This window comes from Podarcis gaigeae (genome assembly GCF_964106915.1).
Source record: "Podarcis gaigeae genome assembly, chromosome: 8".
NCBI classification, from domain to species: Eukaryota; Metazoa; Chordata; class Lepidosauria; order Squamata; family Lacertidae; genus Podarcis; species Podarcis gaigeae.
The window spans coordinates 86,938,438-86,960,582 of record NC_139684.1 but is presented as its reverse complement, the minus strand read 5'-3'; the positions used below and the strand labels follow the sequence as shown (position 1 = coordinate 86,960,582).

The 22,145-nt window shown below is 51.4% G+C and overlaps 3 protein-coding genes across 3 annotated transcripts in view; 2 read left to right on the top strand and 1 right to left on the bottom strand.

The window, feature by feature from the left end:
* CKM (creatine kinase, M-type) overlaps positions 1-12,706 on the top strand; it is a 196,118-nt gene extending 183,412 nt beyond the window's left edge. The window contains exon 8 of the transcript XR_014567764.1: positions 12,054-12,706. The gene's annotated coding sequence lies outside the window, so the exon portion shown is untranslated. The remainder of the gene's footprint in view (positions 1-12,053) is intronic.
* Positions 2,799-7,368, top strand: POLR1G (RNA polymerase I subunit G). Its single transcript, XM_083754082.1, has 3 exons — positions 2,799-2,888; positions 4,784-4,922; positions 5,938-7,368. The coding sequence occupies exons 1-3, from the start codon at positions 2,852-2,854 to the stop codon at positions 7,007-7,009; spliced, it is 1,248 nt and encodes a 415-aa protein (XP_083610208.1). The 5' UTR covers positions 2,799-2,851; the 3' UTR covers positions 7,010-7,368.
* ERCC1 (ERCC excision repair 1, endonuclease non-catalytic subunit) lies at positions 7,271-20,988 on the bottom strand. The gene is made up of 10 exons (XM_083754166.1): positions 20,576-20,988; positions 18,108-18,199; positions 16,584-16,895; positions 15,712-15,815; positions 15,018-15,117; positions 13,142-13,218; positions 11,431-11,530; positions 9,890-9,961; positions 8,862-8,930; positions 7,271-7,573 (listed from the first exon to the last, which is right to left on the bottom strand). Exons 2-10 carry the CDS (start codon positions 18,186-18,188, stop codon positions 7,520-7,522), a joined length of 969 nt encoding a protein of 322 aa, XP_083610292.1. The 5' UTR covers positions 18,189-18,199; positions 20,576-20,988; the 3' UTR covers positions 7,271-7,519.
* Positions 20,989-22,145: the final 1,157 nt, after the last annotated feature.

Here is a 22,145-nt window from a genome sequence, read left to right as displayed (position 1 = left end):
CGCTTGAAAGTAAAAACACCCCCCTCAAAGCTGCTTAGAAAAAAGACAAAACAATAAAATCAAGGGAAACAACAATGCTTTAAAACATACAAGTTAAAATACTAAACCGAATTAAAATTCACATTATTATTTTTTACATATGGAAGCACCGACAATGCAACAGTGACACCCAGTGTCGCAAAGGAGAATTGCAGGGTACATATGGATCACAAATTATACACCGTACGTAATATGCAAGATCACTCAACTTTTCCTTTGGATTAACCAAGAGTCACGAACCCTGTTCACTAGAGTTGATCGGGATCTTCATGCATCACCCACAAGCACACACAGTAAAAGCATCAGCCTCTCTGCTTCGCTTTGGCCACGAAGCCTGGCTGAACACAAACTTTAAATAGTAAATAACTAACCCACTTGAATTGATTTTGACCTTATTATTACATTTAAGAACATAAACACATGAGAAGAGCCTGCTGGATCAGGCCAAGGGCCCATGTGGACCAGCATCCTGTTCTCACAGTGGCAAACAGACGCCACAAGAAGGAGCCGAGCGTGAGAGCAACTCTCTCCTTCTGCAGTTTCCAGCAACTGGGATTCAGAAGCATCACAGCCTCCTGTGGGAGGGAGTTCCGCAGTTTAATCATACGCTCTTCATTTTTGCAGTCCATGTGACTCTCAAGAGTCTCCTCCAGCACCATAATTCAAAAGCATCAATTCTTCGGCAATCAGCCTTCTTTATGGCCCAGCTCTCATTTCCATACATCACCACAGTGGTACCTTGGGTTACATACACTTCAGGTTACAGATGCTTCAGGTTACAGAGTCCGCTAACCCAGAAATAGTACCTCAGGTTAAGAACTTTGCTTCAGGATGAGAACAGAAATTGTGCTTCGGCGGCGCTGCAACAGCAGGAGGCCTCATTAACTAAAGTGGTCTTCAGGTTAAGAACAGTTTCAGGTTAAGAACAGACCTCTGGAACGAATTAAGTACTTAACCCGAGGTACCACTGTACTGGAAAAACCATAGCTTTAACCATATGGACCTTTGTTGGCAAGGTGATGTCTCTGCTTTTTAAGATGCTGTCTAGGTTTGTCATCACTTTCCTCCCAAGAAGCAGGTGTCTTTTAATTTCCTGACTGCTGTCACCATCTGCAGTGATCAGGGATCAAACCTCTCCATTCTGAAGGAAATCAGCCCTGAGTGCTCACTGGAAGGGCAGATCCTGAAGTTGAGGCTCCAAACTTTGGCCACCTTATGAGAAGAGAAGACTCCCTGGAAAAGACCCTGATGTTGAGAAAGATGGAGGGCACAAGGAGAAGGGGACGACAGAGGACGAGATGCTTGGACAGTGTTCTCAAAGCTACCAGCATGAGTTTGACCAAACTGCGGGAGGCAGTGGAAGACAGGAGTGCCTGGCGTGCTCTGGTCCATGGGGTCACAAAGAGGCGGACACCACTAAACAACAACAACAACAACAACAACAACTTCATTTTATCTTCTGACATTCAGCTTCACGTGATGTCCATGGGTTCTACTGTTCTGAGGGAGGGAGAGAAACGTTTCTCTCTCCACTTTCTACATGCCATGCATAATGCTGCAAACTTCTATCACGTCACCTTTTCTCTAAACTAAAGGTAAAGGGACCCCTGACCATGAGGTCCAGTCGTGACCGACTCTGGGATTGCGGTGCTCATCTAGCTTTATTGACCAAGGGAGCCGGCGTACAGCTTCTGGGTCATGTGGCCAGCAGGACTAAGCCGCTTCTGGCGAACCAGAGCAGCTCACGGAAACGCCGTTTACCTTCCCGCCGGAGTGGTACCTATTTATCTACTTGCACTTTGATGTACTTTCAAACTGCTAGGTTGGTAGAAGCAGGGACCAAGCAACAGGAGCTCACCCCGTCGTGGGGATTCGAACCGCCAACCTTCTGATCGGCAAGTCCTAGGCTCTGTGGTTTAGACAGCCCCAAAAGCTGCAACCTTAACTTTGTTGATATGGATGCCCCAGCCAGCAGCAATATATCCAAGGGCTCAAAGGGAAATGAAGAATCTCTGAGTTTGCCCAACTCCAACTCGCTTATACAGTGGTACCTCGGGTTAAGTACTTAATACGTTCCGAAGGTCCGTTCTTAACCTGAAACTGTTCTTAACCTGAAGCACCACTTTAGCTAATGGGGCCTCCTGCTTCTGCTGCGCCGCTGGAGCACGATTTCTGTTCTCATCCTGAAGCAAAGTTCTTAACCTGAAGCACTATTTCTGGATTAGCGGAGTCTGTAACCTGAAGCGTATGTAACCTGAAGTGTATGTAACCTGAGGTACCACTCTATAACTTAAGAGCCCTGAAAAAGCGCGAGGGGGGAGGGCGCATGGAGAAGACCCAGTCCTAAGCACATCGACTCAGGAGCATGGAATTGTAGAGTTGGAGGGGCTCCCCCGGGGTCATCTAGCTCAACCCGCAGCAAGGCAGGAATTCTGACCACCACAGGCGTCCCTGGGTGGGCTCGAACCAGCAACCTCCTGGTTAGCAGCAGCCAGATGCACTGACCGTCCCTCCCCATCCCTTGTGCTGCCCCCCTGCTAAATCCCCCTGCTGCCAACCCCCGTTTGGAACAACGGCAGCTCTCTATAGAAAAATCACATTGATTTCGGCGGACAAAAAATAAAGGGGGAAAGGCGAGCTCGTTTCCCCTTTAAGGGCCGGGAAGGTGCCATTGTGCTCTGTCCGGGGGACGCCGCTGACGTCACCCGACCGAGAGTGCCTGAGAGCGTGGAGCGTACCAAGTGTATCCCCCCTCCGGTGAGAACCCGGAAGCGGCTGCGGCTGCTAGGAGCTCCACGTGGGCGCTGCAGCCATGGAGGTGCGGGGCGGCCGGAGCGGAGCCCCGGAGGGTGAGCTTGGGGGGGGGGGGGGAGGCGAGCAGATTTTCGACCCCCGTTTCACAGAAGGAGCCTAAGAAGGGGGCGAGGCAGCTGCGGGGAGGGTGGGAGCGGAGTGGAGCCTCCATGTGCAAGGGCAGTGTACCTGCGGAGGGCGTGGAGCAGAGGGGGCCTGTGGTCCTGATGCCAAAGGGCCTGCAAGGTCCCCCTGATGTTTAGTCGTGTCCGCCTCTTCGTGACCCCCTGGACCAGAGCACGCCAGGCCCTCCTGTCTTCCACTGCCTCCCGCAGTTGGGTCAAACTCATGCTGGTAGCTTCAAGAACACTGTCCCACCATCTTGTCCTCTGCCGTCCCCTTCTCCTTGTGCCCTCCATCTTTCCCAACATCAGGGTCTTTTCCAGGGAGTCTTCTCTTCTCATGAGGTGGCCAAAGTCTTGGAGCCTCAGCTTCAGGATCTGTCCTTCCAGTGAGCACTCAGGGCTGATTTCCTTCAGAATGGAGAGGTTGGATCTTCTTGCAGTCCATGGGACTCTCAAGAGTCTCCTCCAGCACCAGAATTCGAAAGCATCCATTCTTTGGCGATCAGCCTTCTTTATGGTCCACCTCTCACTTCCATACATCACTACTGGGAAAACCAGAGCTTTAACTATACAGGCCTTTATTGGCAAGGTGATGTCTCTGCTTTTTAAGATGCTGTCTAGGTTTGTCATTGCTCTTCTCCCAAAAAGCAGGCGTCTTTTAATTCCGTGACTGCTGTCACCATCTGCAGTGATCATGGAGCCCAAGAAAGTAAAACCTCTCACTGCCTCCATTTCTTCCCCTTCTATTTGCGAGGAGGTGATGGGACCAGTGGCCATGATCTTAGTTTTTTTTTATGTTGAGCTTCAGACCATATTTTGCGCTCTCCTCTTTTACCCTGCTGGTAAACAACAACAACGTTCATCCTCATTAAAAGGTTAATTCCTCCTCACTTTCTGCCATCAAGGTTGTGTTATCTGCGTATCTGAGGTTGTTGATATTTCTTCTGGCAATCTTAATTCTGGCTAGGAATTCATCCAGCCCAGCCTTTTACATGATGAATTCTGCATATAAGTTAAATAAGCAGGGAGACAATATAGAGCCTTGTTGTACTCCTTTCCCAATTTTGAACCCATCAGTTGTTCCATATCAAGTTCTAACTGTAGCTTCTTGTTTCTCATAGAGATTTCGCAGGAGACAGATGAGGTGATCAGGCACTCCCATTTATTTAAGAACTTGCCATAATAGTAAAGGTAAAGGGACCCCTGACCATTAGGTTGTGACCGACTCTGGGGTTGCGGTGCCCATCTCGCTTTATCGGCCGAGGGAGCCGGTATACAACTTCAGGGTCATGTGGCCAGCATGACTAAGCTGCTTCTGGCGAACCAGAGCAGCACACGGAAACACCGTTTACCTTCCCGCCAGAGTGGTACCTATTTATCTACAGTGGTACCTCAGGTTAAGTACTTAATTCGTTCCGGAGCTCTGTTCTTAACCTGAAACTGTTCTTAACCTGAAGCACCACTTTAGCTAATGGGGCCTCCTGCTGCTGCTGCTGCGCCGCTGGAGCACAATTTCTGTTCTCATCCTGAAGCAAAGTTCTTAACCTGAAGCACTATTTCTGGGTTAGTGGAGTCTGTAACCTGAAGCGTATGTAACCTGAGGTACCACTGTACTTGCATTTTGACGTGCTTTCGAACTGCTAGGTTGGCAGGAGCAGGGACCGAGCAACAGGAGCTCACCCCGTCGCGGGGATTCGAACCGCCTACCTTCTGATTGGCAAGTTCTAGGCTCTGTGGTTTAACCCACAGCGCCACCCGCGTCCCTTACTTGCCATAATACTGGGGGCTATTTACTGACCTCTCCAATCTCTCCCCCCCCCCACCAGGACCATTGCGTTTTGAGTGCCCGGAGGAGTTTGTTGCCAGCCCGTTTGCCCCTGGGCCGCCTCTCAGCCCTGAGTCACTCCGGAGCCCCTCAAAGCAGCTGGTACTGATCAGAGCCCCCGCTAACTTCAGCCCTGAGAGGTAGGCATGTTTGTGTGCATGTGAGCATGAGTGAGCTCGGGAAACCTCAGGTCCCCTTTCTGCAACCTGGTGCCCTGCAGGCGTGTTGGACTACAACTCCCATCAGCCTCAGCGTCACACGGCCACACTGGTTTCAGCCGAGGGGAGTTGTAGTCCTGGGCACCAGGTTGGAGAAGGCTGCCTTAAGATGGGGGTATTATTATTATTGTTAATTACATTTATTATTCACCTTTTTTGCTGGTCAAAAGCGACTTGCAATATTTTGAGCAATCACATATGTACCTTAAAACTAACCTTTAATAAAATCTAAAAGATGATGTAATTTATTTACAGTGGTACTTTGGTTCTCGAACTTAATCTGCTCGACTCCCAAAACCGTTTGAAAACCTTCCAAGAAACATTCGCAAACTGGAACACTTGCGGTGTTTGGGAGCCGATTTGTTCGGCAACTAAGCTGTTCGGGAACCAAGATTTGACTGTATTTATTTTACACTAAAACGTCCCATCCATTCAAAAAGACCATAGAGACTTAAAAGTCAAAGGCCTGGTTAAAAAGGAATGTTTTTGCCTGGTGCCAGAAGATAAGGAGTGATGATGCCAGGGGAGCATCTTGTGAGGAGTCACCACTGAAAAGACCTCGTGTTGCCACCCTGTGGACCTTTCATTGAGGGGAAACACAAAGAAAGGCCTTGAATGATGATTGCAGGGTCCAGGCTGGTTCACATGGGGAGAAGCAGTCCTTGAGGCATTGGGGTCACCTTTGTAGGTCAAAACCATCAGTCCTCCCCCCCCCCCCATTGCTCTTTTCCTTGGGGAGGAGTGGGGACAGTCTGCGAACGTGTGCAGGATCCGGTCTGGTTGTTCCCAGGTTCTGCAAATACAGCATTCGCTTGTGCAACCAACACCCTGTAAAATAATACCTTTTAAAAGCTTTGTTGCGTCTGTGTGGAAATGCATCTGTGTCCTCTTCCATGGCTAACTCTCTCAACATGTTCCTTGGTTCCTGCCCCCCCAGCCTCGAAGGTCACGCCGTGCCCCTCGTGGGCTTCCAGATTCTGAAGGCGCCGCAGTCAGACGGGACCCAGAAGGTCTACCACGTCCAAGCGACTCCAGGGGACCAGGGCAGCAGTGCCCGCCTGCTCGTCTCGTCGGGCCACTTGGACCTCCTCACCTGTGCACCCCCTTTCAGGAGCTCCCTGACTTTTTGCGAGAGATATGGAGACCCCAGTGCTAACCAGCCCCTCTTCCCTGTGGCAGCCAGACCGGCCCCCCAGATCCCCGAAGGCCTCAAGCAGCGCTTCCTGCCTTTTGGGGGCTGTCCGAAGTGGCCCCCTCCCGTGCAGGAAACTGCTGAGGAGCACTCCCGGAAGAAGAAGAAAAAGAAGCGGACCCTCGAGAGGGTGGCGGACCCCCAGGAGCACCCCCCGGTGAAGCAAGAGGAGTCCCAGGAGAGTCGAGGTCTGGAGGCAATTTCCGAAGGGCTGGTGGCGCAAGGGGAGATGGCCCCCGAGGAAGGGGCTGGGGAGGAGGGGCGCAGGAGCAAGAAGAGGAAGAAGGAGAAGAGGAAAGAAGAGGGGGAAGAGAGGGTGGTGGCACCTGGTGAGGCTGAGCCCAGGTCCCAGGCAGGGGGGAAGGCTGCACACAAACATAAGAAGAAACGGAAGCATGAAGAGGAGGTAGCTGCAGTGCAAACAGCCTTGGTGGGCCCTGCCTGCCTTGAGACCGAGCCGGGGAGGGAGCTGAGCAGCCTGGGGGGCAGCCCCCAGGCCTGCCTGGCACAAGTCAAAGAGGAGCCTGAGCTTAGCCCTCCCAAGAAGAAGAAAAAGAAGAAGAGGGAGAAAGCCGGTGAGGAACAGGGGACGGCGTCGCTGGAACCCAGCTCTGTGAAGCAGGAGCTGGAGGTTTGGGGGGAGCTGGAAGCCCCCTCTGGGCCACCCGGAGGAGGAGGAGAGGGGCAGTGGGAAGGGGAGTCCTCTGAGCCCAGAGCGGAGGAGCTCAGCCAGAAGCATCACAAGAAGAAAAAGAAGAAGCACAAGAGGGAGGAGGAAGCGTCAGGGAAGGAGGAGCCGGCGAGCGAGCAGGAATGAAAAGCTGCCCTCCAGCTCAGGTCTGGGACATCTTGCGGGGTTGGGGTGGGGACAAAAACTCCTGCTTTTTCTGAGAACAATGTCCCCTCCACCTATACGAACTCTACGCAGCTTGTTCGGTTGCTACAGGAGACAGAGATTTGAAGGGGTCCCTGGTTTGCCCGCAGCTGCTCAGATCCTTATTTTCTGCCTCTGGATTAGATAAGGAGCTGTGAAGCTTGCTCCCTCCACCCAAGAAGAATAAGGGAGAATCTGGGGGAGTGGGTTTTGCCACACAGTGGTTGTTTTATTGCAAAGTGGGTGGGGAAGAAGAGAAATATTGTTGGCTGCTAGAAAAATAAAAAAGTTTTGTCCCCTTCCAGGAGGCTGTGCTGTTCTGCCGGGCTTCCTCAAGGCTCTACAGCCAGCTGAGTTTTTGAGCCAGGAGGTTTGAGGGGTGGGGGGACGGGACAGCAGACAACAGACTTGCAGAGAACATGCTCCTGGTCTTCTCGCCACGGAGGCCCCTGCTCACTTGGCAGCTTTGAGGAACGGCTGGTGCAGGACGTCAAAGAGCCTTCTGGCCTGGAAGAAAAGGGGTGCCAGTGAAAATTGGGGAGACAAATGTTCAGTGTGTGTAGGAGGAGGGAGAGGTGGTTGTGGGGATTCCCGTGGGTGCTGCTCTGGGGGGACCTGTGAGTGGAAAAGGAGGCTCTTTCTGTCACCCTCTTCCCCAAAGCAGTCCCAGCCCTAGGAGACCCCAAGCCTTTGGAGAGGGGCCATTGCAGATCAGTGGCAGAGAGTCCTACACTCAGTCCCCAACAGGATAGATGCCTGAAACCCTAGAGAGCTTGCTGCCAGTTAGATGGTCTATTGTGGTATCGGGCAGCAGCTTCTGCTGCTATTTAAATCAGCTAGCTCTGTGTTGAGATAAGGCTTTTCAGGATAAGACCCACAGCTGCTTGCGCCCTGAGATGCCTATTACCTGCTGCAATTTGGCGCTTCTGCCGTGCTCCCTGTTCACCACCAGCAACAGCCTCCCAGTCATTGCACACTTAGTTTCCCACAGTGACATCCCTGACTCCCTTCCGAACTTAAAGTCACTTTTGATAGGACCCACGAGGCTACGCTGCTGCAGCTGCATCACCCACGGGAAATGCAGCCCAGGATGCAAATCCAGCCATTTCGCACTTTCTCCCCCTTCAGTCCTGAGAGCGAGAAGATCGAGGCCTCAAAAGTAGTTCCTGGGAGACCTTGCAAAGTAAAGGTAAAAAAGGTAAAGGACCCCTGGATGGTCAAAGGCGACTATGGGGTTGTGGCGCTCATCTCGCTTCCAGGCCGAGGGAGCCAGCATGACTAAACCACTTCTGGCGTAACGGGACACCGTGACGGAAACCAGAGCGCACAGAAATGCTGTTTACCTTCCTGCTGCAGCGGTACCTATTTATCTACTTGCACTGGTGGGCTTTTGAACTGCTAGGTTGACAGGAGCTGGGACAGAGCAACGGGAGCTCACAACCGTTATGCAGATTCAAACTGCCAACCTTGCAATCGGCAAGCCCAAGAGGCTTGGTGGTTTAGACCACAGCGCCCCCTGCGTTTCTGTGCGTTCTGGTTTCCATCACTGTGTTTCGTTGTGCCAGAAGCGGTTTAGTCATGCAGGCCACATGACCTGTCTGTGGAAAAACACCTGCTCCCTTGGCCTGAAAGCGAGATGAGCGCCACAACCCCATAGTCGCCTTTGACTGGACTTAACCGTCCAGGGGTCCTTTACCTTTTACCTTGCAAAGTACCTGACTACAGTACTACGATGTGGCAGGCCTTGACCGCCCACAAGCCAACGAAAAACTATTTGTGCATTGGACAGCTGTACCTTTTGGGGCCCGATCCCTGGGCACAGGGACAGATCCTCCTTGGAAGCTTGGATGATGCTTTGCAGCGACTACAAGGCAAGAGTTAAAAAGTTAAAAAGCAAGTCTAAGAAGGAAGAACAGGGCTTAAGAGTTCACAAAGTGTTCTGCAGCAGGGCTGGGGAACCCTTTTCAAGTCTAGGGGCCGTGTTCCCCGGGCAGGACCAGAGGCTAAGGCAGGTGGAGCTGTGGATGCAAATACTACCTTTGTTCAGTAAGCTAGCTGCTACACAGACACCCACACCCTGAGAAGCATTATTGCAGCATTCCAGCATGGCAGAAATGCTCAAGGAGGGTTTGAGGCAGGGCTGATGGGTGGGGGGGGGGGCTGGGGAGAGATCTGAAGGCCAGGCAGAAGAGGAGTAAAGGTAAAGGGACCCCTGACCATTAGGTCCAGTCGTGGCCGACTCGGGGGTTGCGGCACTCATCTCGCTTTATTGGCCGAGGGAGCCGGCATACAGCTTCCAGGTCATGGGGCCAGCATGACTAAGCCACTTCTGGCGAAACCAGAGCAGTGCACGGAAACGCCGTTTACCTTCCCGCCGGAGCGGTACCTATTTATCTACTTGCACTTTGACGTGCTTTCAAACTGCTAGGTTGGCAGGAGCAGGGACCGAGCAACGGGAGCTCACCCCGTCGTGGGGATTCGAACCGCCAACCTTCCGATCGGCAAACCCTAGGCTCTGTGGTTTAACCCACAGCGCCACCCGCGTCCCTTTTAGAAGAGGCTTAGAGGGCCACATTTAGTGCCCAGGCCTGAGGTTCCCCAGCCCTGTTCTGTAGAAGGGCCACAGGAAGTGTTTCCCAAAGGGAATGGGGGTGGCGGTACCCTGAGTGTATTTTTAGTGCTGAAGCAGTCCTGTCCCCCCAGAATATCTCATTTCTGGGATTAAAGGGAAGGGCTCTTGGGTCAAAGCGCATAAGCTGCCAGACTTGAAATGGGTGCTTCTCTTGAAAACTTGCCCCTCCCATGCTAAGGAAAGGCACTCACTCCGAAGGTGGAGAGCAGACTCAGGGTGTCTGTCTTGTTCACCGATTTCACGCTGGTCAGGCAGTCTGTCACCTGCAATGAGAGAAGGAAGAAGAAGAAGAGTTTGGATTTGATATCCTGCTTTATCACTACCCTAAGGAGTCTCAAAGCGGCTAACATTCTCCTTTCCCTTCCTCCTCCACAACAAACACTCTGTGAGGTGAGTGGGGCTGAGAGACTTCAGAGAAGTGTGACTGGCCCAAGGTCACCCAGCAGCTGCATGTGGAGGAGTGGAGACGTGAACCCGGTTCACCAGATTATGAGTCCACCACTCTTAACCACTACACCACGTTGGCCAAGCCTGGAATAGCTCAGTCAGTACAGCAAGATGCTCTTAATCTCAGGGTTGTGGGTTCAAGCCCCATGTCGGGCAAGAGATTCCTGTGTTGCAAAGGGTTGCAGTAGATGACCCTCGTGGTCCCTGCCAACTCTCTGATTCTGTGGAAAGCTCTGCAGCACCTGACCTGCAAAGCTCATGGTTGGGTGCTTCTATTCATTTTGCAAGCTTCAGAGAGGAATGAATGCAAGTAGCATTTCAGGTGCTTTCAGGAAAAGCACGCGAGGGAGATGCTTGGTTTTAGAGATGGCAAAGAACAGCAGGGCAAAGGGTGATCTGTCATACGTGTGGCGGTGAAGGACGTACGGCCACTATCTCCTTAAAAATAGTGCCGCCTTCATCCTTTTTCCATCTGGGATACCGTATTTTTTGCTCTATAAGACACACCAGACCACAAGACGCACCTAGTTTTTGGAGCAGGAAAACAAGAAAAAAATATATTCTGAATCTCAGAAGCCAGAACAGCAAGAGGGATCGCTGCGCAGTGAAAGCAGCAATCCCTCTTGCTGTTCTGGCTTCTGTGATAGCTGTGCAGCCTGCATTCGCTCTATAAGACGCACACACATTTCCCCTTACTTTTTAGGAGGGAAAAAGTGAGTCTTATAGAGCAAAAAATACAGTGGTGCCTCGCAAGACAAAAAGAATCCGTTCCGCGATTCTCTTCGTCTAGCGGTTTTTTCGTCTTGCGAAGCAAGCCCATTGACAGTTTAGCGGATTAGCGCTATTAGTGGTCTAGCGGCTTTTAGCGATCAGCTGTTAAGCGGCTTATCAGCGGAACAGCTGATAAGCGGCTTAGCGGCTTAGGAAAAGGGGGGGGAGCGGAAAAAACCCACGGGAACTCGCAAGATTTTTTCGTCTTGCGAAGCAAACCCATAGAGAAATTCGTTTAGCGAAGCGCCTCCAAAACGGAAAACCCTTTCATCTAGCGGGTTTTCCATCTTGCGAGGCGTTCGTCTTGCGGGGCACCACTGTACGGTAATTTGGATGACGGGCATGGGAGGAAATAGATGCTGACAACCTGTTACCCAAGTGGCAGAGTTGGAAAGGGCTCTCTGTGAGAGTGGGAATAAAAAGGGGGCAATTAGCTACCAAGGAAGATGAGTCTGATCTAGGCCTGCGGATCCCTAGCTAACACGGCTGAGGCTGGTGAGAAGGAGTTTCTTACTCTCGACTGGTAGTCCCGGTCCACTTTCTCCTTCAGCAAGTCGGCCGGCTTCTGCTCGTAGGCTTTGTAGGTTTCCAAGTAGCGTCCTGCTTCCTCCGGGCTGGAGAGGGGAAAGAGAAGCCGAAGGGCTCAGCAGACCCACGTCGGAACACAACACCCCCTGTTTCGTGAGCAAAGCTTGACAGCAAGTTTCATGGTTGCCTTTTTTGTTTTCCTCGGGGGGAAATCTAATCTATTGACAATGAGGACTGGAAACCTAGGTTCCCCGAGTAGCTGACAAGCTGGGGATTCTGCACGTGATGCAATGTGTGTCGCCACCTCGACAGGGGAGGGGAGGAAGGTGTCATCTCACAAGATCTTGGGGGCTGGGAGATGGTTTCCAAAAGGGAGCGTCTCATTCCCTAGATCTTTGGAGCAATGCAACTGCAACTGTGGTTGGAGGATGGATGGCGGCTAATAGATTGAGGTTGAATCCTGACAAGACAGAAGTACTGTTTTGGGGAGACAGGAAGTGGGCGAGTGTGGAGGACTCCCTGGTCCTGAATGGGGTAACTCTGCCACTGAAGGACCAGGTGCGCAGCCTGGGAGTCATTCTGGACTCACAGCTGTCCATGGAGGCGCAGGTCAATTCTGTGTCCAGGGCAGCTGTCCACCAGCTCCATCTGGTACACAGGATGAGACCCTCCCTGTCCGCAGACTGTCTTGCCAGAGTGGTGCATGCTCTGGTTATCTCCCACTTGGACTACTGCAATGTGCTCTACGTGGGGCTATCTTTAAAGGTGACCCGGAAACTACAACTAATCCAGAAGGCGGCAGCTAGACTGGTGACTGGGAGCAGCTGCCAAGACCACATAACACCGGTCTTGAAAGACCTACATTGGCTACCAGTACGTTTCCAAGCACAATTCAAAGTTTTGGTGCTGACCTTTAAAGCCCTAAACGGCCTTGGTTCAGTATATCTGAAGGAGCGTCTCCACCCCCATCATTCTACTCGGACACTGAGGTCCAGTGCCGAGGGCCTTCTGGCTGTTCCCTCATTGCGAGAAGCCAAGTTACAGGGAACCAGGCAGAGGGCCTTCTTGGTAGTGGCGCCCTTCCTGTGGAAGGCCCTCCCACCAGATGTCAAAGAGAACAACAACTACCAGACTTTTAGAAGACATCTGAAGGCAGCCCTCTTTAGGGAAGCTTTTAATGTTTGATGTATTACGGTATTTTAATATTTTGTTGGAAGCCCAGCCAGATGGGCGGGGTATAAATAATAAATTAATATTATTATTTATTATATATTACCCCCAGGGGTGGGGTGGGGCAGCCTGCCTTCTGACACACAGGAATCCACCCTCTGCCATGGACTCTAGCAGCAGAAAAGGCTTTGCAATGGGAAGAGGCAGGCTGAGGGCTGGATTGAGAAGGACCTCGCTGAGCACACAGACCAGCCTGTGAAAGAATGCAGCCATCCGCCATTTTCTGGGGCAGAGGCAATTCCTGGTCTTGTTGCTAGAAATCTGGCTTTTTAACCTGGATTTGCACCCTGGGTCTTCTGCACACCAAGTGCTTGCCCTGCTGCTGAATCCCTGCCCCCTCAAAATTACCTTGGGCCAGAGCTAGACTGCATTCAGGCCAGTGATTCAGAAGCTGGAAACTTCCTCTATGCTGTTGTTTCGAGTTTCTGCAGACGCCCCCTCCCCCCCCCCCAGTCTTTGGTCCTCACCTCCAGGCCAGGATGAGGGTACAGTCAGCGAGGATGCAGATCTTGGCCAGCTCCTTCAGTGCCTGGTGTGGGTCTTTCTAAAGGGAACAAGGAAGGAGTTGGGAAAATGAGCCACACAGGTCTGGAGGGGGTAGAGAATGAGGGGTGTCTCTGTGGAAGGAGTGAGACGCGGGTGGCGCTGTGGGTTAAACCACAGAGCCTAGGACTTGCTGATCAGAAGGTCAGTGGTTCGAATTCCCTGCGACGGGGTGAGCTCCCATTGCTCAGTCCCTGCTCCTGCCAACCTAGCAGTTTGAAAGCACATCAAAGTGCAAGTAGATAAATAGGTACCACTCCAGCAGGAAGGTAAACAGCATTTCCGTGCGCTGCTCTGGTTCGCCAGAAGCGGCTTAGTCCTGCTGGCCACATGACCCGGAAGCTGTACGCCGGCTCCCTCGGCCAATAAAGCGAGATGAGCGCCGCAACCCCAGAGTCGGTCACGACTGGACCTAATGGTCAGGGGTCCCTTTACCTTTACCTATGGGAGGAAGGGAATCTGGCTGCAGCATCAAAGCAAAGACCCACCCAGCCCAGCATCCCCTCTCTCAAGCAAAACATGAAGGGGACAGTTCACAATTGGTGTCTGGGGATTCCTTGGATGTCACGGAGAGGGAAAGAACACAAGAAGTGCCTGCTGGATCAGGCCAAAAGCACCCTCTTCTCCCAGTGGCTAAATACCCTAACGAACCTAGGAATCTAGATAAGACTGCCTCTGGCCTGGAGGATCCATAAGGACATAAGAACCTGGCTCAGGCCAATGGCTAATAATAATAATAAATTTTTATTTATACCCCGCCCTTCCCGGTTCAAAAACCGGGCTAAGGGCGGCTAACAACAAATTTAAAACAATTATAAAAGCAGCATAAAATACAGTATAAGAACATGAATAACAATAAAAATCAAAAACCAATTTAGGGGAAATAAGCATTAGATAATCCCCAGGGCTAGCTGGCTGAATTGGTCCTACTTGGGCCAGCGAGGAGACCAGGGGAGAATTAGCTGTGGGGTCTCAGAGCGGGTGATCTTCATAAAAGGGGAGGGAAGAGAACAGAAATAAAAGATCAGGCTGAATTCAAATGAAAGGCCAGGTGGTATAGCTCTGTCTTACAGGAAGGAGGTTAAATCCTGCAGGGCCCTGGTCTCATGGGACAGAGCATTCCACCGGGTCGGAGCCATCACTGAGAAGGCCCTGGCCCTGGTGGAGGATAGTCTGACTTCCTTATGGCCCGGGACCTCTAAACTGTGGTTATTCGTTGACTCTAAGGTCCTCTGTGGGGCAGACCAGGAGAGGCGGTCCCGTAAATATGAGGGCCCTAAGCCCCAAAGGGCTTAGTTCAGCATCCTGTTCTCACAGTGGCCAAACATATATTCCAAAGGGAAACTGAGAAGCAGGATCCCCTCTCCCTTCATTTAGGTTTCCAGCTGTGGAGCCAGAGCTGAGCCATGATTGATAACCTTATCTTCCATGAATTTCAACCCTCTTAAAACTATCCAAGTTGGTGGCCTTCACTTCCTCCTGCAGGCGTGAGTTCCACAGTTTAACTGCATGAAGAAGGACTTCCTTTGGTCTGTTCCGAATCTTCCAACACTCAGCTTCGCTGCATGGCTACAGATTCTAGCATTAGGAGAGAAAACATCTCTCTTACCTGCTTTCTCCTTGCCATGCGTAATTTGATAAGCTACCCTGAGACACCTTGCTTGCCTTTTTGCTAAACTAAAAGAGAAGACAAAAAGAAATGGTTGCTATGGTCCAGGGATTTTGTGGAGCTGGCAGCCCGAGCCAGAGAGAAGGAGAGGGCTGGAATCAGAGGAGGTGAGGTGGTTCAAGGTGTCTCACCACATCAACCTGAAGCAGCAGCACCTGCAGCATGTATGTCTTTCCGAGCTGCCGCAAGCGTTCGTGGATGTAGCCGGGGTTCAGGTTGTGGTACCGGAGACTGCGGGTGGCAGAGAGAGAGAAAAGAAACCATTCAGAGCAAGTTTTATTTTGTCAAAAGGAGTGCACCAGCTGTGTGGGAAAGGCTGCCGGGCCCTTTAAATGGTCTTTGCCAAATCTCGGGGCACAGGTGAAATGTTACATTGCTGGAGAGACTCCTTTCCCAGCAAAGATGCTATATGGTTCGATGCTTGATTTGCAGGCTGCCTGAGCCGCTTGGGGTGTGCTCAGATGCTCGTGTCTGCCAATTCTCTCTCTTTTTAAAAAAATAATATTTATTAAAGTTTCAAAAATGTTACAAAAATGAAAAGAAAAAGAAAATTAAAAAATACAAAATACAGAAAAATAAAAACAATTAAAAACATTTCAATCTTCCCATGTCTTGTCTTTCATTTACTTGTTTCCCTGACCTCCTCACGCCTCCCTTTTTTGTATTCTAATTCAATTAGCAATTTCAGCAAACCCTTTCCATTTTTGCTTTTATCTTAATAATTTATCTTAATATATTGTAACTTTACATTCTCACCTATTCATAATCCAATTTTACCTAATTCTATAACATTACTGCTAAAACCACGTGTCTGCCAATTCTCACCTCAGGAAAAGTGCGCAGGTGCTTTGGCCCAGCACGTAATCCGGGACAATCTCGCCAAACTCCCAGGGCACATTGCGGATGAACTTCAGGATAGGGTTCCCCCTCTGAGGAAAGAAGGGGGTAAAGTGGCGAGTCAATGGGCGTCAGGGTTTCAGAGGTCATAGAAGCAACTAGAATGTGGGGTAAGTGAGAGGGGAAAGTGGGAAGGCAGACACAGAAGGAAGGGGCCAGAAAGGAGAGGCAAAAGATCTTGTCTCCACCTGCCAAATTCTGCCAAAGCCATTTTACATGGACATCGGGAACAGTTTTCTTGACAGCTGTGAGCACGCGACATTTTCAGATGGCTCAGCCCTTGAAGAAGTTGTGAATGCCTGGCCTGCTCATACAGAGAAGGTAGTCTCTGAACATGTGCAAAGTGCTTTCTCCTTGCCCCCTCGAAGGCTGCCAAGATGGGGGAAGAACGGTTTACAAGCAAGGTGGGGTCTGGGGCTTTTCCCTCTGCGAAACTAAGCAGGGATGTCCAATGGACAGAGTTCTGGATTTGAGTTCAGGAGGTCTGGATTGGAATTCCTGCAAAGCCATGGAAGTTTATACAGTAAGCGCAGGTCGGTTCCACACATTAGGTGTGATTCCGGCATTGCATGCGGTTAGATTAGATGGCCCTTGGCGTCCCTTACAATTCTATGGTTCATTTGGGATTTCGAAACTGCCCTGGGCTCTGTTCGAAATCAACCACAGCTTGACCTACCAATCTAGAGCAGCCGCTGGGTGTTACGTAACGCCAGCAGAATTGTCCAAGGGGGCAGGAGCTGAGAGAGGAGGAGGAGGAGGAGGAGGAGTCCCTTGTCTGCTTGCCCACTCCCTTCTTTCACCTGACGGGGGCTGACGATGATGCTGTTGTGTTTGGTTCCTGGTTTTGGCACTGGGTTCAAGGGGGGTGCTCTGTCTTCCGTTGCGCTTTGCACGACAGGGAGGCTCTTGTTTTTGCCATGTGGAGAGGGCACTCTTGGGAGAGCAGAGGCAGTGGTTGTGGCAACAGGTGCTCCTTGCTTCGCCTGAGGAGCTGAGGAGGCCGCCACTTGTCCAACGACATAGTCTGCGTACGATGCGCCCCCTGGCGCAACTGGGGCCTCGGAGGCTGGCGAGGCTTTGGCTGCAGAAGAGGGTTTGAAAAGAAGTTTCACCTGGAAATAGAGAGGGTGGGGAGAGAATGTTGGGTGACAGGAATTAATTTTGGCTCTGTTGGAGAGAAGAGTCGGTGGCTTCTGTGAGGGAGGGAGCTCTGTGCATGTGTTGGGTTTCAGTGTGATTATTTACTGACTATTTCATAAAAACAAACAAAGCTCAAAGTGGTTTACAATGGGAATAATACCATAAAACTATCAGTAAAAACAACTCTTTATATCATTATAAAATCAGCAATAAACCAAGAACAGATTAAAACATGCACCAAACATTCTGCATGCTCATTTTGCATCTCTGGCTAGGCTTTTCTGAACAAAAATGCTTTTAGCAGGTGCAGAAAAGAGTTTAGTGAAGGCACCTGCCTAATATCCATAGGCAGGGAGTTCCTAAGTGTAGATGCCACCACACTAAAATATTTCGTTCTTACAAATGTGGAATGGGTATTATGTTGCACCTGTAACAGGGCCAGTTCCACTGATTGAAGCTGTCGAGTGGGCACTTGTAAGGTAAGGGGATCTCACGGGTGAACTGGTCCATGCTGCAGCATTCTGCACTAACTGCAACTTCTGGGACGAGTGTGAGGGAATCCTCACCCAGAGCGCATTGCAGCAATCCAGTGCATGAACTAGAGAGGTCAGACCTTCCCAGTTATGAAACCAACTGAGGTCCATGTTAAAGTTTGTGCAACGGCACTGCAATAAATTTGATTTATTGCCACTCCAACAAACTTCAGTGGCGCCCACATGCTTCTACTCACACACTGCCACTCTTCTCAGTTGTCGGACATTAGCAGAGTTCACACACAGCGTAAAATGGCTTTGTCTGTGTCTGTGTGGTGTCTTCAATAACTCATCTCAACACCAGTGGTTCTAATCTATAACTCTTTATTTAGAAGCATTCAAAAAAACAGAAAAGAAAAAACCTAGAGAATCTAGCTGCATGTTCGCAGCTTTCTGTCTCTAACAAAAACGACCTTGCTCACATTCTCAGACAGACTGCTCTCCAGAGAGAGCTCAGCCCCCACAGAGCACAGATCAAAGGAAAATTCTCGGGTCATGTGGGCAATGCACCCAGTGAATCAAGAACGCTCCTGGAGTGTTAACTCTTAACTGTCCAGAACCACAACAGTCCAGTAAGATTTCAGGGGTGAGGGGAGGGAATAGTCCTCCAAGAGAGATCTTCACAACCTCACCCAAAACCTCCCGTCGTACCGGAGCGACGTCTTCATCGTCCATCTTCACAGTGAACTTCTTCCTCCCTTCCGATGCCTTCTCAGATGCTGGGGGCTCCATGTCTCCAGGTCCTGGCAAGAGTCAAGAAGGTACATCTGAAAGCCTTGCTCAGTCTCTCCACCTGCTGCTGTAGGATGCCAGCTTGTAGCCCTATGGCAGCACATGTGTTTTCCAAGAAGAGTTTGGATTTGGATTAGATATCCCGCTTTATCGCTACCCGAAGGAGTCTCAAAGCGGTTAACATTCTCCTTTCCCTTCCTCCCCCACAACAAACACTCTGTGAGGTAAGTGGGGCTGAGAGACTTCAGAGAAGTGTGACTGGCCCAAGGTCACCCAGCAGCTGCAGGTGGAGGAGCGGGGAAGCGAACCCGGTTCACCAGATTACGAGTCAACCGCTCTAACCACTACACCACACTGGCTCAAGAGCAGCAGGCTAAAAGCTGGCACAGCACAGCTCTGAAAGATTCTCCTCTTATTTCATGATGTTCACCGGCTGCCAGAATCCAGGAGGAATACCTTACCCGCCAGCCACACACCCATTTCTCAAGCACAGAATCAGAGTTGGAAGGGAGCAACAGGGTCATCTAGCCCAACCCCTGCAAGGAAGGAATCATAGGGGGGGGGTCATTTTATGTGAGAAGCAGACCTAGGCATGGGGAGCAGGCTAGGAATTATGTTTCCCTCCCCTTATGGTTTTGATTTATGGGCTACTTTTAAAATGAGGCTGCATTTTAAATTGCATTCTAACCTGTATTTTAAATTGGTCCCCCCCCATTACGATTTTATTGTAATTTTACTGGTGTTAGCCGCCCTGAGCCCAGCTCTGGCCGGGGAGGGCGGGGTATAAATAAAATTTATTATTATTATTAGTAATATTATTATTATTATTAATCAATAGTTTATATATGCATTGCAAAAGGTCAATGAAAACATGTTTATGTTTATGACAACTAAATGCTTTCTGCATTCCAGGCAAATGTGTTTTTGTCTTGAGTGGGTGAAAACTGCTAAAATGCTTTTGGCTCCACCCGACATGTTTGAGCGGGCCCTGTTCTTTTATTCAGGACGTTCTCTCGGCTTTCTCACCCATTAAATGGGAGCAATGGGCCCCTAAGGGCATGGTATGAGGGAACCTGCCCTTTTGCTCCAGGTAAACAGGTCTGGGTGTGATTTGAAGTGGTTGGAGGAGACACTCCCTGGGAAAATCCCCCCATAAAGACTATTGAGTTCTGTGCTGCAAGAAAGGCAGGATAGAGATGGACTAATCTTAAAAAGCAGAGACATCACCTTGCCAACAAAGGTCCATATAGTAAAAGCTCTGGTTTTCCCAGTAGTGATGTAGGGAAGTGAGAGCTGGACCATAAAGAAGGCTAATCGCCGAAGAATGGATGCTTTTGAATTCTGGTGCTGGAGGAGACTCTGGAGAGTCCCATGGACTGCAAGAAGATCCAACCTCTCCATTCTGAAGGAAATCAGCCCTGAGTGCTCACTGGAAGGACAGATCCTGAAGCTGAGGCTCCAAGACTTTGGCCACCTCATGAGAAGACTCCCTGGAAAAGACCCTGGTGTTGGTAAAGATGGAGGGCACAAGGAGAAGGGGACGACAGAGGACCAGATGGTCCAGGGGGTCACGAAGAGTCGGACAAGACTAAAGGTAAAGGTAAAGGTACCCCTGCCCGTACAGGCCAGTCTTGACAGACTCTGGGGTTGTGCGCCCATCTCACTCAAGAGGCCAGGGGCCAGCGCTGTCTGCAGACACTTCCGGGTCACGTGGCCAGCGTGACATCGCTGCTCTGGCGAGCCAGAGCCGCACACGGAAACGCCGTTTACCTTCCCGCTGGTAAGCGGTCCCTATTTATCTACTTGCACCCGGAGGTGCTTTCGAACTGCTAGGTTGGCAGGCGCTGGGACCGAGCAGCGGGAGCGCACCCCGCCGCAGGGATTCGAACCGCCGACCTTTCGATCGGCAAGTCCTAGGCGCTGAGGCTTTAACCCACAGCGCCACCTGCGTCCCACAACTAAACAACAACAAAGGGATAACAGTGATCATTAGAGTGTAGGAAGAGCCTGGCTGCTGGATCAGGCCAATGAATCGACCCATTTCAGTCCAGCCTCCTGCTCTCTAAGTGGCCGACCATCTAGATGCCCATTATGGGAAACCCTCGACAGAAAAGGGATAAAAAAAAAGCATTAAAATCAGAATTTTTGGGAGGGGGTCCTGCTCCCAAATGCCCACAACTGTGAGCTCTTTGCAGGCAGGGACCTTCCATTCTGCTCTTTTGTCCATTACAATTTATGTTTTCCTTATTATTGGGATATGGGGAGGGGTCACGACCTCCAAACTTGGGTCGTGTCAGAATCACCATGGTAACGGGGAAACGCCCGCCCCTTCCCCTTCGCCCCGTCCATCATAAATTCTGCCTCTTGATTGGACGGCGGGGGCTCACCTGCTCAGGCGCATGCGCATCAGTTCTCGCGCCTGGCTCGTTCTGACTCCCGGACGATAGACACCGACGCAGAGCGGCCACCGAGTCTTCTTTAGCCGCCAGTGCATTTCATCCGAATAGCGGAAAGGGGCGCGGGGCGGGCAGCGCGTGAGGCGACGCCGGGGCCGCTCCTTCCGGCGGCCGTCGTTTCCCGAGAGGAACCCGGATGTTTCTTCTTCAGGGCGCTCTAGCCTCCTCCTTCCCTCCCAACTCTATGGTTAAGGAGCAGCCAGGCAAGGCTTTTCCTGTCTCTGGGGCGAATCCGCCTCCAGAATATACGTATAAAAAAACCCCTCTCAAACCTTTATTTCCCTCACAGTCAACCGCCTCAGGAAAAAGCTAATTCGTACCCACTTCCGGTTTCAACCTGGGCGCCGCCATGGGCACAAGTCGGAGCCGGAAGTCACTCTAGCCCCCGTCCTCTATGGCAGCTTCCGCCGGAAGCGTCGCTGAGGGTGAAGCTGAGGGGAAAGAGGCTTTTCGGGGTCGAGAGCCATGGCGCCCGAGGAGGCCCAGGCGGGGCCTTCGCTTCCCGGAGCGCCTGCCTTGTCCCGCTCCGGGCTGCGGGTGTCCTTCGCGGAGGTGGCGGTGCGCTTCAGCCCGGGCGAGTGGGACCTGCTGGGCCCGTGGCAGAGGGCCCTGTACAAGGAGGTCACGCTGGAGAACTACGCCAATGTTCTCTCCCTGGGGGGGAGCAGCGCCCCGGACCCCTCGGATCCTGCCTGGAGGGGAGAACCGGGGCGGTTCGAAGAGGTCCTGCGCTCCCTCCCGGTGGTAGTAAAGGAGGAGGAGGAGGAAGAGGCAGGCCAGTCGCAGAAGGAAAACGGGGAGGCCAGAGGTTTGGCAGGTGATCCTATGCACCAAGGAGGACCTTGTGCGATGCTGCCAGCAGGATCTGAGCGCAGAGAGGCGCATGGGAACGGCGCGCACAGAACCCAGAAGACGGGCGAGAGACCCTTTCGGTGCAGCCTGTGTGAGAAAAGCTTCAAATCCAAGTCAAACCTTACGGAGCACCAGAGGGTGCACACAGGAGAGGCCCCCTACAAGTGCGAGCTGTGTGGGAAAAGCTTCAAGCGCAACTCCGCCCTGACGGACCACCGGAGGATTCACACGGGGGAGACTCCTTATAAGTGCGAGCGGTGCGACAAGAGCTTCATGCGCAAGTCGAGCCTCACCGTGCACCAGGTGACCCACACCGCCGAGAGGCCGTACGTGTGCCAAGTGTGCGGGAAAGGGTTCTGTTACAAGGCAAAGCTGATCGAGCATGAAAGGACGCACACCGGAGAAAGGCCGTATAAATGCTCCGAATGTGGGCAGAGCTTCAACTACAGCACCAGCCTTCAGGCGCATGAGAGAACCCACACAGGGGAGAGGCCGTACAAGTGCGCAGACTGTGGCAAGAGGTATACTTCTCATTCCAACCTTAGTGTGCATCGGAGAATCCACACGAAAGAGAAGCCTTTTAAATGTTCAGAATGCGGGCAGAGCTTCTATTACAGGAACAGCCTTAAAGTTCATTGGAAAAGCCACA